The 14,981-nt window shown below is 46.0% G+C and overlaps 1 protein-coding gene across 2 annotated transcripts in view; it reads left to right on the top strand.

Annotated features, from left to right (window-relative positions):
* PPP2R2D (protein phosphatase 2 regulatory subunit Bdelta) overlaps positions 1-14,981 on the top strand; it is a 306,643-nt gene that overhangs the window by 265,819 nt on the left and 25,843 nt on the right. For both annotated transcript variants that reach the window (XM_069611440.1, XM_069611441.1), the window contains 2 exons: positions 14,342-14,511; positions 14,595-14,686. In XM_069611440.1, the coding sequence (XP_069467541.1) occupies positions 14,342-14,511; positions 14,595-14,686 (262 nt within the window). The remainder of the gene's footprint in view (positions 1-14,341; positions 14,512-14,594; positions 14,687-14,981) is intronic.

The raw sequence follows: 14,981 nt of genomic DNA, 5'->3' as shown, positions 1-14,981 counted from the left end.
AACCATGTTGAGCCTGATGTGGCTCCTGTCTTTTCCGGGGGACAGTCAGCTGGAAGAGTTACGTCAATCACTACATGATGCCAGTGGCTTAGATGCATCACCTGAGGTGTTTGGCAGGCCTGAGCCTGGGGCTCATGCTGAGTCCTCTTATAGGAGACTGATGGCTAGGCTTACTGAGTATCTTGGTTGGTCTAGTCCTCCGGATGCATTTGTTCAGGATGACTTGACTGATATTTTGGATCAAGGTGCGTCCACTGACCCAGTGTTGGCTTTTCATTTGACTTTGTAAAAAAGGGTGGCGGCTGCTTGGCAGGCCCCGTATTCTCTTCTGGTGGTTAACAAGTCGTTAACTAAAAAATACTGCCCTTCCAGTAGCGACCCCAGCTACCTATCCACTCACCCCATTCCCGAGAGTTTGGTGGTTCAGGCAGCTATGGCCACCTCGAGGCAGGCGGCGTACCCTACCATCCCTCCTGATGGGGACAACCAGCGCTTCGATGGTTGGGCACGCAAGGTGTTTTCTGCTGGGAGTATTTCGCTGAAGTCAGCCAACTCCACTTGTGCCATGACAAGATTTTAACACACTTTGTGGAATTGCGTCTTTCGAACGGCTGAGCATATTCCTGAGGGGGAAGAAAGGGTTGGGTTCCTTGCTCTCGTGCAGGATGGCAAGGATGCCATGTGTGAATCTCTTCAGTCTGGGTTGGACACTGCCGACAGTGTTAGCCGGTCCATGGCTGCGAGCAACATTATACGCAGGTTTGCGTGGTTGCAGAAGTCTGGTTTTGCTCCAGATGTACAGGCCCGTCTTCTGAAGATGCCCTTTGATGGCTCTCATTTGTTTGGCAGCAAGGCTGATGAGAGCCTTGAGAGGTTTCAGACCTCCAAAGCTGCTGCTAAATCTTTAAGTGCAGCAGTGCGTCAACCCCTGCCTTTTCGTCCTAGGGGACAACAATGGAAGGAAGGTTCCTTTCGTTACTACTCCTCTTTTGGTAGGACGAGAGGAGACGGCAATCAAAGGGGTCAACGACGAAGTACCCGTGGTGGTCGGGGAAATGGAGGTGCCAAAACGGCTCAAGCGGCAGTCTTTGCCTTCAGGCGCTGCAACAGCACCGCTCCAAAACAACTATGAGGCCATGTTCCATTGTTCGCCGGTTGGGGGCAGACTTTCTGAGCATCTCGAAGAATGGCAAGCTATTACTAAGGATGAGTGGGTTCTGGAGACAATGGCCCACGGCTACTGCCTTCCCTTCCTAAAGCGGCCTCACGACAATCCACTGGGGAGTCTCTTTGAAGCTCCTGGATCCGCTACTTGTGCAGGAAATCTTAACCCTGAGAAAGGCGCTATAGAACTAGTGCCTGTAGCAGAGAGGAACAAGGGATGCTATTCCCCCTATTTTTTGCTTCAAAAGAAAGACTGGGGACTGAGACCCATCTTGAACTTGTTGAACAAGATCCTCTGGAAGGACAAGTTCAAGGTGGTCACTCTTTTTCAGGTACTTCAGGCTCTTCGCCTTCAAGATTGGTTGGTGTCTCTGGACCTACATGATTTTTACTTTCATGTGCTGATTCATTCAATGCACAGAAAGTACCTGAGGTTTGCGGCTGGCACCTCGCACTTTCCGTTTCGGGTCCTGCCATTCGGATTGACCTCCGCCAAGGGACTTCACCAACCTAATGGTGGTGGTGGCAGCGTATCTCAGGCGAGGGGGGGATTCATGTCTACCCCTACCTGAACGACTGGCTGATCCGAGCACGTTCTCCCGAGCAAGCTCTGGATCATCGGTCTCGCCTGCCGCCCCCTCCACGACTGGGCTTCTCCCTCAATTTCAAGAAGTCGCATCCGACACCTCCACAGCTCCAGTACATCGTGGCTGTGTTGGACATGTCCTTGGGGAAAGTGTTCGCCTCCCAAGGTGAGGGCGCATCACATTGTACAGATGGTGCACAAATTTCAACATGCCCAGAGTCTTCTGGCTTTCGTATTCTTAAGGTTGCTCGGCCTCATGGCACCCTGTATTTCCTGGTGCCAGAGGCCAGACTGGGGATAAGATCCCTGCAATGGGTCCTCAAGATGCAGTGATGCAGTGGTCTCAATTCTCTGGCAAAATGTCGGATACCGTTCAGGTTCCACTCTCAGCCTCGTAGTCCCTTCTGTGGTGGGCCAGCAAGGGGAATCTGATGAAGGGGGAGACATTTTGGCAACCTTGGCCGGTGGTGACGGACACCTCACTCATTGGATGGGCGGGGCTCATGCTGACGATCTGACTGCCAGCGGTCATTGGTCTCCATCGGAATCCAAACTCCACATCAACCTGTTGGGGCTGAGAGCCATCAGGCTGGCCCTGCAGGCTTTTCTGCCATCTGTGCGGGGGGGAAGAGTGTCCTCATCATGATGGACAACACAGTGGCCATGCGTCACCTCAACAGAAAAAGGGGGGGGGATAGGGCACCCACGTTGTGCAGAGAGGCAATGCAGCTCTGGTTCGGGGCAATCCAGCAAGGAATTTCACTCTCTGCAGTTTATCTGGCTGGAGAGGAGAAAGCGGCGGCGGATGCTCTGAGCAGGCAGAGCACGATCTCTCACGAGTGGGAGTTGGCTCAGAAAGTCCTTCTGGAGATCTTCGCCCTTTGGGGAACCCCACAAGTGGATCTATTCGTGACCAGCGCCAACTGGAAGTCAGAGAGATTCTGCTCAGCGGAATTTCCTCAGAGAGGAGCCTTAGGGGACGCATTTGTCGTGGATTGGTCATTCCCACTTCTGTACGAGTTTCCTCCGGGCCCAGTCATTCCTCAAGTGCTAAAGAGGTTGCAGAGGTTTGGATCCCACATGATCCTCATTGCTACGGATTGGGCCAGGAGAGCGTGGTACCCAGACCTTCTAGAGGTGTCCAACTGTCTTCCACGCCGTCTTCCCTACCGAGAGGATCGTCTTTCTATCTCGCGAGGTGGGGGCTGGGGGGGGGTTGGGGGGCTATGGGGCGTGTCGGGTTCACTATCCAGAGGTCAAGACTCTCAACCTTGACGCTTGGTTTCTGAAAGGTGGAGATATAAGGATTGGGACCTCCCGGATGACGTGATGGAGGTGTTGCTTTCGGCCAGGCGGCCGGCAACCGAATCCATGTACCGTTGGCATAGGTTTTGCGACTGTTGCAGAGGACACAATGTCGATCCTTTTCAGTGTTCCATTCCCATGGTTCTGTCTTTCTTGCTTTCTTTGGCCCACAGGGGTCTTCAAGTAGGTACCATTAAAGGTTACCTGGCGGCGCTGTCTATCTTCAAGTGCTCGTCTGAAGAATGTTCTTATTTTAAGATTCCTTTGATTTCCCAATTTCTTAAAGGGCTCACTAATGTGTCCCCACCATCCCAGTTTCAGGTTCGGGATTCGAATTCGGTCTTGAAATTCCTGATTGGTGCGCCGTTTTAACCTTTCCACTCTTGTTCTTGGGACTGTTGTCTTACAAGACGGTTTTCTTGGTTGCGGTTACATCCACTCGCAGAGTGAGTGAATTGCAGGCAGTTTGATCTAAGCCTTCCTTTACTGTGTTCCACAAGGATAGGGTTGTACTGAGGGTACGTACATACTTTCTACCTAAGGTAGTGTCTGAGTTTCATTTAAGCCAGAAAGTGGTTCTTCCTGCTTTCTATCCTCCTCGTCCTGCTAAGGAAGGGTAGCGACTCCGTAGGTTGGACCCTAGGAGAGCTCTGAGCTTTTTAATTTCCAGGATGTCCAGGGCCAGAGTGGACGATCAACTCTTTGTGGGGTACGCTGGACAACGATTGGGTCAGGCTGTTACCAAACAGACCTTGTCCAGGTGGATTATCCTCACCATTACTGAATGTTAAAGATTGGCGGGCAAGGACCCTCCTGAGGGTTTGAGAGCTCACTCCACTAGGGGCGTGGCTACTTCCACTGCCCTGCAGCGGGGTGTTCCAATTAGGAATATTTGTGACGCAGCTACACGGGCTTCTAGCCACACCTTTGTCAAACATTACTCCCTGGATACACTACATGGTCAAGATATGGCCTTTGGTAAAGCAGTTCTTTATTCTGCCATCTGATGGGTATTCTAAATTCTTCTCCCTCCTCCATTTTCTGGTACTGCTTTGGGAGTCAACTGGATGTTCCTCCAACGTATTCCACATCGCCCTCCCAGCCTGCCCCTCTGGAGAATTTCCTATGCTATTGCAGCTTGTGTTCCCTCAAGGCTATGTGCAGTCAAGCAGGCATTGTGTACAAGCAGGTCACACGCTATGGAGGAAAAAACATAAACTGAGGCTACGGGCGCCGTGTGTCCTATTTCTAACATCCTGTGACGTTGCCCTCGACGGAGGCCTTTGAGGGACATCGACACAACGCCCTCTGCCAAAAAAATTCCGAAGTAGCTCATCTGTGGACATTACATTTCAAAGATGTGGAATATGTTGTAGGAACATCCAGTCGAAAGAACGTTAGCAGTTGGTCATTAACTTGTTTGTCTGTTTCAGAGATAACGCAATAAAGGACTTGGCAACGCTTTCTTCTTTTTTTCTAGTCTGATTCCTTATACTTTAAAGTCCTTCCCTATTCTAAGACATGAGTGATCTCAGAGGCAGAAGGTGTCCAATGGCCAACAGTAGGCAAGTAAGGATAGGCTCAGATGCAGGAAAGCCAGAGTTCCTGGGGATTGCTCATCGAGCACATAAGTACAGACTTTAGAGTTAGTAGAAAGTGGGCAGACGGTATGGGCGAGCTCCCAAATGCACAAATACCATCCTAGCCACACAGTACCTCGGCAGTGAAGAAGAGCTTTCAGATGGACGTCTTCGGGGTGTAGCAGCCCAGGACCCGGTCTCTGGATTCTTAATCATGGTGACAAAAGAACGGTTATTGGATGGAAAATTGCAGCAGTAATCAACCGAAAAGGATCCCAACAAAGGAATCTTCAGTGCTTTTCGCAGCTATGTGATTTTGGCAGCCTTTTCAAGGTACCAGATGAAGGACAGTTGTCGCTGATCGAATTTGCCTCGCTATCTCGGTCCAACACTCTGGTCAGGGGATTTCAAGGAGTGGAATCTTGTCTCTGGAGGTCCAGCAAAAATTCAACTAAGGTTCAGCCACATTCTTTCTTTCAGAAAGCATTGCACAGCACTCGGGCTCAAGGTCCCAGGGTGTTGGGGGTTTTGCAACCCGGGAAGGTCACAGCTCGTCGTGGGATGACTCGATATGCAGGTCTTCTTAAGACTGATCAGTCACACCAGTCTATGGGTCGGAGTAGTCGTCTTCGGTACTCCTCTGTCACAAAGTAGAGGGTCAGCACAGACCGTGATTACACTGCACTCATCTCTGGTCACTGGAAGTACCTACAACAGTCTTCTTCTCTTCTTCATCGGATCCTCTGTTCTAGTGGCCGGCTTCTCTTCAGCTTCCAGATCTAGGCAAGATATACAGGAATACACAGATCCTCTGCAAACCCCTCCCTGCAGTTTACAGAAAGGGGCAGGTGGCTGTCTCTTAGGGAGAATTCTCAGAAATGTGCTAATTCCCTCCACCTTAGAGACCCCCAGCAACTTTGCTGGATTTTGAGGACTTGGTTTTTTTTAACCTGGAGAGAGTCAGACCCTTCTTCCCACCCTCTCATGTATTTTTAATGTGATTGTGAACTCTTGTGTTTCTTTTGGGTGAGGAGCCTGACAAACTCCATAGGCAGCATCATTTACATTGTGTCACACAGCACAGTGCAGTGCACAGTTCGTGGAGTGACACAGGGAAGTCGTTCAGATTTCCCAAAGGTTTAAATACCTGCTCTGGCATAAACTGTTTCCCAGAGCAGTAAGGTGAAATTGACTTTACTTACATTTGTAACTATCTAGACCCAGCACACACTATCTTACCATAGGGTGCTGGAGGGGTTATCTAGTGTCCCCTTTGTCTAGCTTCTCATGTAACATTTTTATGTTACCCTTTCCTCGAATGGCTGGTGGCAGTGGTTTCGTTTTTACTCCGGTGTTGTGCATTTACCACAGGCTGTGTTTGCACCTGCAGTAAAGCACCCAAGGGTGCCCTTTTTGTCAAAATGGCCCAGTCTTCTTTTTTTGCCATTTCTTTATGGAAAGGTCCTTTTTGAGAGTTACTCTGTGCGCCAAACCAGGTTGGTCCCATTGTTCGCTTTGCCTTTGGTGGGATTCATGAGTGAAGCCTGCCTCTGGCTCCAGGGTTCTGGTGTGGGTAGGAAGTGAGGGATGTGCCTGAAACTCCCTGTGCTTAGTCCCCTGGGAGACACAAATGCACTCTGTAGTGATTGGCGGCTGACTGTCCGGCAAAAACAGCCAACCTGCTGGGTGACTGACAACTAGACTGGAATAAATGGGAGAGAACTGAATAAAACGCGAGGCATTTGGCTTGGAAGGCAGAGTCGACCACTGGATGAAGGAACCGAAGAAGACCTTGAAGAGGGCGCCTGCTGCAACTCCTGGACCCCGTTGGTTTGCCTGGTGAAGCCCTGCTGCTGTGCTGAAACTCCAAATTCGTATTGACAGAGTAGCCCCTGCAAGGACGACTTCTCCCCTTTAGTTGGTGAGACCAATCGACTCCAAAGTAAGGCACCTGGACATCTATCTCTGAGCTGGTTGAATTTCCAGAGTTGCTGCTGGAAACCGAATAGCCAGGGAGAGCAACACCAGATTGTGTGTGTTGCTTTTAATTTGGCCAAGATCTCCAGGAAGATCCTCCGGACTCCCAGGACGCAGGACTGACCGAGCCTGAGCCCCCTCAACAGATTGCAGGACCCGAGAAGCAAGGAAAGTCCATTTCGACAGCCAGAAACAGCAGTGTTGCTATTTGCGGTAGTCGCGAGAAGCTGGAACACTGAAGAGCCACTTGTTGGAAAGATTGCCGGTTGCGAGCGGTGACCGTCCCATTGCAGATCAGGAGTCCCCAGAAGTTCTCCCTCTTGTCCAAAGACTGAGGCCCAGGAACAGTGAGATCTGCAGAGCTGCACAGGAACAAAAGTCATCTGATGCACTTTTTCTTCTATACAAAGGTACTGTAAAGTCTGAGAGAACTTGAAGAGTTGCTTGGATCTTCTACTACTCACAAGTCTAATCAGCTTGTGGCCCTACATTTGATTCTTCTTTTCTTCAAAGACTTCTAAAACATTGTGCAAAGACTGTTCTACATAACTGCAAAGAAGCACTTCCGCTCATATAGACTTTTGCCCATTGACTTTGGCTTAGCCTGTTTGACTGACTGACTCTTATTGAGGGATCCAAAAGTATTTGCCTGCTTAATATTATTTGTGGTCTGTTTGCTCTAATAACCTTTTCCTTTTTACCAACTTTTAACAGTATTCGAAATAGAAACAGTAAGATTTTAATGTCCCCATCACCCTAGCTATTGAAGTCACATGAGGGTGTAGGTTGTGTCTGTGGGCCATCTCAAAAGGGTCTTTACTGATTTGGAAACTAAGAGTGTACAGTTTTGAAGTATATTTGTCTTGCTTTTTTTTATAATGCTCCCTTCTGAAGAAGGCTTACCGTGACTGACACATAAATTAATAATTGTTTATTCAAGAAACCTTGTGTGCAAGTGTTTATTTGAATACTTGTCACTGTGAATCTGTGTGTAACTCTACTCCAGCTCACATTGACCACTCTTGAGATAAGCCTGGTTGCTCAACACGCTACCAACTGTGTAATACAAGCTTATACCAAAGGTAATAATGTAATGTTCCCAAAGGGTACTGCATACAAACTTTGCCTAACACTGTCTAATCTGGACAGCCAACTCCCCAGTGAGGACTGGATTCTCTCGGGCACGCTAGAAGGCAAAGGTGACTGTAGTTTTGGACTCCTCCCTCACTTCCTGCCTTCAGACACTGTGGAGCCTTGGCAGGTTAGACAAAGGGTTCCCGACGAAGACAAAAGTACAACCAAGACGTCCCCACACAGGATGGCAGAAGGAGGGCCAACAAAGGGCAAGCACACTCAAAATGGCAGTGTGCGGGCTGTGTGTTTGCTTCTGTGTTACCTACTATGTTAGCGACAGCTAGGTTGTGCATGAATGGGAGGAACCTGCATAAAAGGCAAGGCTTCTTGGACTGAAGGCAGAGTGTACCACTGGACGAACATCAGACGAAGGAAAGAGGCTTGCTGCACCCTCCTGGACCGTTGAACTGCCTGGTGAAGCCCTGCTGCAGTGCTGAAGCTCCAACTCCGAATCGACAAGAGAAGCCCCGGAACGGACGACTTCTTCCCTTGGGTTGGTGGGACCATCTAACACCAAGACGAACTTTGCTGGAGGACCTTCCCCAACTGACTGTACTTCTTTGCTGCTGCTGGAACCGAGTGCCAGGAGCCGAGAAATATGTAATCGAGTGCCTTGTCTTTTATCTGGACCAGAGCTCCAGGAAGATCCTGCGGACCTTTCCGAAGCAGGACGACCCAAGCCCGAGTTACCTCACCGGAGTGCTGGACTCCAGAATCAAGGGAAGCCCATCAAGTGCCCAACAACTGCAGTGGTGCTATTTGCCGGTAGCTGAAACTGTGAAGTGCTGCTTATCTGAAAAGAGCCCATAGGCTCTGCCAACCTTCAAACTGCAGTGCAGGAGTCCTCAGACGTCCTCCCTCTTGTCCCCACGACTGAGGCCCAGGATCTGCAAGACTGCAACCAAAACATAAGCCAGCTGGATCCTCTTCTTCAAACCTAAGGTACTGTCCTGACTAAGGGATAGTTGCCTCTTTTGTCTGTAGCTTGCATTATCTCACTTGAGTCTTGCAGTAGCTGCTTTTTACAGTTGATTTCAGCTCTGACCCTCACAAGCCTAACAGCTTGTGGCCCAACAGTGATTCCTTACAAACTCTCAAACTGTGTGCAAGAATTTTGTTATATAAAGAAGTGCCTTAGCTCCATAGACATTGTTCAAATTAACTTTGGCTGTCAAGGCTCCCTGCAGACTATTCTGACCCATTGACTTTGATTCTAACTGTCCTTCATAGGTGGTGCATATGTTTACCTTGTATTGCTGAGAAAGATGCAATATAGACTTCATTGGGAGATTGAAAAGTACTTGCATGCTCTGAGAACCTGTTAACCTTTTCCCCTTCCCTACCCTTTTCCTCGTTCACAACCTCAGAATGTATTAAGTACCAAAGAGTGATGTATAAATGCCAATAGTGCCTAGTAATTGAAGTCGGTTATAGGTTATATTACGAAAACAAAGGACCGAAAAACAAAAGTATCGAATCAAAAGGATCGAAAGTCAAAAGTCCGACATCAGGTATAAATCATGTAAATGGGTCATTTGTTAGAAAACAAAAGGATTGAACATTAAAAAACATATTGAATGAAAGTGAAATCGAGAAAGGGTTAAAAGACTAGATCTAAACGAAGAGTAAAGAACCTTGTGTAGAAAGCATATGCACAGGCGACGGTTGGAAACAAACTGTCAGTGCATGAGGGAAGGTGAGAAGGAGACACCAGCTGACACAAACGACCGAGACGATAACGTATTTCCTGAATAAAATAACGTGGTAAGTGAAACACATAGAAATGATGAAATATTTAAAACAGTAGCACGTTACAGTCAGCAACTAATAATCATCTATAAAATGTACTCTTACAGATTGATATCGATATGGAGTACATAAATCACAAATGGGAGGTTCGCAGCTAGTGTATGAAGGATATATCTACAGTAGAGAATCGACACGGAAAGAAACAAGTTACTGGAAGTATACGGAACATAAAAAATTAATGTACGGGAAGAGCAATAACTGAAAATGAAAATATAAGATGTACATGGGAGCATAATCATATGCCTGACACTACAACTATATTAATGAAAAAATCGATAAGTGAACTTAAAAAAAAATGTGGATGAAAATAAAAACAAGTATCTACTTGCTGAATCTGAGAAAGTGGTATGAAGTGTATTTTGATTGTTGCATATTGCCATTTTTAAAGAAGGCTTATTTAAAACTGACTGTTAAATATTATTTTACTAGAAAACCTTGAGTGTGTTATTTGGATACTTGTATGTGTGGAATTTGATGCTACAGCTCACATTTATCCCTCTTGAGATACGTCTAGCTGTTCACTCACTCTACCAACTTGTGTAGTACAGCCCTATACCAATACTTGTATTCCCTAATACCAAGAGGACAAGACTGGTGTAGTCTCCCACAGGGTTACTGCATACAATCTTGCCTCACAGCAGGTCTGCTGGTATTGGCGTTTCCCGGCTTTGGAAACTCAAAGGACCTCGGGATATGGCTCAAATCAAAGTTCATCGTGGGACTGGTTGTTCCCACCAGTCAAAGAGGAGTTGTCCTCTTAGGAGTTCCTCTGCCACACAGAAAATGGGGTCAGGACAGCAGTGGTCACTTTAGTGTTAAAAATGGTCTGCAGGGGTCTCTGGTCATCTTCTTCATTTACGAGTTTCCAGTGGCCAACTTGCCTTTCACCTCTGGAGCCTCACCTTTTTTATACAGTTACAGCACCACACAGCAATTTACAGAAAGGGGGGTTGCTGTTCAGTCAGGACAGCCAGACCCCCAGTGGAGCTGGATCCATTGAGGCACTCAGGCAGACAAAGGACAGATGTGTAAATAAATATTCAAAAAGAGCATATCAAATCTCATAAAATATAACGGATTGCATGAAAGTACAAAAAGATAGAAATACAAAAACCAAAGCTTTAATCTATCACGGATGGTGCATAGACACATTTATAGTGATGTTAGTAACAGAGTGAAGGAGCCATTCATGATCTGAATAGCAATGCACTATTGGTGTCAACTCGTAATGTGTTTCTGGCTGAATATTGTGAACAGTGTTCATAACATCAGTTTATTGAGTAGTTGAACCCTTTGAGCATCTTCAGGACACATAAGTGTAAGTGATGTATAAAAGCCCAATATCTCGTCAACGGGACACATCTCCCATCGAGTACTGTAAATCAAATATACAAAGAGAGTATTAAAGGTTTTGGAAACCCGACCATTAAACCAACCCAATCGTCTGATTGGTATTAGGACCACACTATTGTTTACCCACCATCGTTTCTTCACTATGTGGAAGGATAGTTGATAATCAATGCTACAGTTCCTCTTTTATTTTTTCGTTCAAGGAAGCTGGAAAAATACAGGGAAATATATTTTTGTTCTGTGAACAGCATCTCAATATTACAGTTCTTACAGCACATGAAATAATTTGCCATGTTTACCTCCATTGCTTTGCCAATTATCCTACAACTGGAATATGCACAAGGCATTTGGTGTCTTCAAGTTACAACCAGAGTGTTTTGTTGGTGCTGGTGTTCGTCTGATCAGAGTCAGATGGTCAACCTGTGTGGGGTGGGGGAGATGGGCAACGCAGCAATATGTCTATTACGTTCAGGCACAACTACATATAAGCGTATCAATTATATAAGGAAAAGAGACCGAAGTCCCTTTGTTTAATTCATATGATTTTATCTGTTTTTATCTCTGGCTCATAGGTTAGTTTATACCAGCCTTCTCCATACGCCTTAACGGCAAAACAGATCATGTGTATTGCGCAGGTAAAGTGAATGTCATACCTTTTTCTAGCCTCATCTTCCGCACCCAAACTTTCATCGAATCGGGACCAAACACAGTATTGTTCCGCGGACTTAGCTTTGGTAGAAAATGTGCGCAATAGTTGGTAGAACATGTCCATGCCACCAGCCATAACTAGGAGATTGTCTGGGGGGAGGGGTCCCACTAGGAGATGGGATGAAGCATAACAATGATTATCTCCCTAACAGAGATTGACGATTGGATGACTTATCCTCAACCTGGGAATATCAGAGATCTTAATATGTGGCAAAATCGCTTAAATGCTTTCTTTACCGTTGCCGCCTGCACTTTGAGCCCCACCTGACGCCTCCATCAAACATCTGAGATGCACCATGGACTGCATCCAGAACCTGCCAATTCCACCTACACATCCTAAAATGAATCTTTCCGTACCTCGCCCTCAAAGTATTTCCGCTATACTGGCCATTATCACCTCCTGCCTGGACTATGCCAACTCCATCTCGGCATCCCAGCATGCCAGCTAAGGAAACTTCAACATATCCAAAATGCAGCAGCCAGACTGCTCCCTCACCCTCTTGCTCAGAGAACACATCAACCTGCACCAAGAATTCTGCACTGGCTCCCAGTTAGCTTAAAGGCAACCTTCGAAGCCATGTGCATCATACACCGAGCTCTCCATCATTCTGGACTCTAGTTCCTCCAGAACAAAATCCTCTACTACCAGCCCCTCAGATCGGCTGAGCTCTCCTCCTAGCTATTCCACTGCACCACTCCACCAGTGTTGGCGGCTCAGCTTTCTCCATCCTATCTCTATCCTAGCGTCCACCATTTGGAACACTTATTCTCTACACACCTGATCAAATACTACCTCTCCTTCAAAGAAATCCCTCAAAACTTGGCTTTTTACTGCTCTATCGTGAAACCCCCATCATCCCGAAGTATATGAACTGTTCTCCCCAGGCGGGGCCGGTGCATTTGTGGGATCTACGACATTCTTGCTCCATACACATGATGGTGTCGACTGTGTTCATGGAGGCCCGGGCCAATCGCACATACTCGTACACCTATCGCAACCATGCCTTTACATCAAGCACCACTAACTGATTCGCAGCTCTCATAGGCAATGTCAAAGGATTGATGAAAGACTGCACCAGGCAAACCGTCAGGAATCCGGCTAATCACAACAATGGTAGTAGAGGCACAGTGGTGTAATTGAACCAAGACCACCTCCACTATAGTCAAACCCCTAACCCATAAAGAAGAATTTCGGCTGCACATGGCGATTAGGTGGGACATAGCCTGCTGTTGCAGCTAACCGTTTATATCACAGCTTCAAGAACCAACAGCGGCAATGGTATGTATAATACACCACTCCACTGGCCGCTAACAGCTAACCACACACATCAGTATACAGCAAGGATTACGACGACAATCCGGCCGTGCTGTTCACATAAATTTTCCGCCAACCTACACCTGACTACGCCTCAGCACCTCTTGACAACCGAATGTGGCACAGTCCTATGATAAATTCGGGCATGCTGAACACATAACTAGTCACTAGCACCGATGCTACCCCTAGCCTTCTCGGCAACCATCCACATGCCTGAACTACATGGGTAGCTTTTTTTACCGGAGTGAGGCCAGCCCTGCTAAGTCTGTTTCGGCCAAATGCACACATGCATAATTGTATTCCAGCACCTCCAACGATCTGGACTTCGGTCCTCCGAGGGTGTTCCCAGTAACCGTGCATTGAAACTATAATAATGTTAAAATTGGCGCTATACAAATGACAAGTACAATACAAAAGGATTTTGTGTGGGTTTTTTTTTTGTTTTTTTTTTAACCAATGAACTCACACAGTTTATACTTTTCTTTGTACAGAGCAAAGGATTTTTAGCACATTCCTGTGTTCGACTAGGAGCTATTGAATCCTGTAAGGGCTCCACTCTTTATATTACGTTTGTACTATTGTTTTTTTGTTTTAACGATGCTCGGATTTCTTTAGGGCATATCTTTGAGCTTTATTCTGAAATAAAAATGCACAATGTGTAAAACATCTAAGTATATTGTGGTGTCCAGAGTACAAATTTAGCATTTGTGTGAACCCCCAACGTTATGTTGAAGGGATCCTAAATTGGTATGGTAATCCTACTGAATGCCTGGTCCGACGTAGCAGCGTTGTGCGTGTAAGGCTTGTAACTGCTGCTATAGCCACAGCAGTTGAACCATGTGTTCCTGATGATGCTCGATAACCTATAATTTACACATACATTTTTGTATTTGATCGTGTACCTGTGCTTTCTGTTGGCTCTTCTCTGTGAATATTTCATATTACTAAATGTGTACCTGCCGGTTCATCCTCAAAGCCTGACCATCTGCTTCCTGTCCGAGAACTCCATGTATGGCTCCAATCGGCAGTGCAAATCAAATTCACTTCACGTGGTGTTCATCAAACTACTGATTGAGGCCATTTGTGTAGTTTTTCCTTCCCTTTGCAGTTTACTTCTATTCCCATTTTTAACTCTGGGACAATATATTTGAGTTTTCCATAATGTTCGTCTTGACACACAATTCTTTGCTGTTCTCTCACTGCAGCATGTCCCTGTGCACGTTTTATGCATTTGGTGTCTTGTTTTAAAAAAAAAAATAACTACCTCAACATCTCATGGTTCTTGTCGCAAGTATAGACATTTCGCACCATCCTTTCAGTCATGTCCCTGATTTAAAGTTGGGTTAATTAGACAATGGTAGGATTTAAAAAAGTAAATTGCAACTAATATATGTTTAATATTTTTACTTGTAGTTTTTGAAGAACCTGAAGACCCCAGTAGCAGATCATTTTTTTCAGAAATAATTTCCTCGATATCGGATGTAAAGTTTAGTCACAGCGGTCGATACATGATGACGAGAGACTATCTTTCTGTTAAAGTATGGGATCTCAATATGGAAAATAGGCCAGTAGAAACATATCAAGTGAGTTAATATATTTTGCATTGCATAGAACATCGGCACTATATAGGTCTTATATTTACTTACACTATTATTCATATTTTCAGGTCCATGAATATCTACGAAGTAAGCTTTGTTCATTATATGAAAATGACTGTATCTTTGATAAGTTTGAGTGTTGTTGGAATGGATCCGACAGGTAAGGACGATATTGACATGTTAATCTTTGCATTTTGTTTGCCCTTTTGATACCTGCACATCTCTATTCAAAATTCTGTAATAAGTATCCATGTTGGGCAGCGCAAGAATTGTTCTATGTGTTTTCATAGCTTTCTTTTTAAAGTTAGCATTTTGTTCATGCAGTTTTGGTCGTCATTAATTTTACGATTTAATTTTTTTAATGTGGGTCGCTGTCCCCCATTCACATACACCTCCCCCTCCTCCAGTTCTCTACTCCCTTAGGGGGACATAAACATGCAAATGTAATTTGTCGA

The sequence above is a fragment of the Ambystoma mexicanum genome, chromosome 8, assembly GCF_040938575.1.
Source record: "Ambystoma mexicanum isolate Mex_15411 chromosome 8, UKY_AmexF1_1, whole genome shotgun sequence".
Taxonomy (NCBI): Eukaryota; Metazoa; Chordata; class Amphibia; order Caudata; family Ambystomatidae; genus Ambystoma; species Ambystoma mexicanum.
Note: the sequence above shows the minus strand (reverse complement) of the source record. Positions and strands in the feature narration are given on the sequence as shown.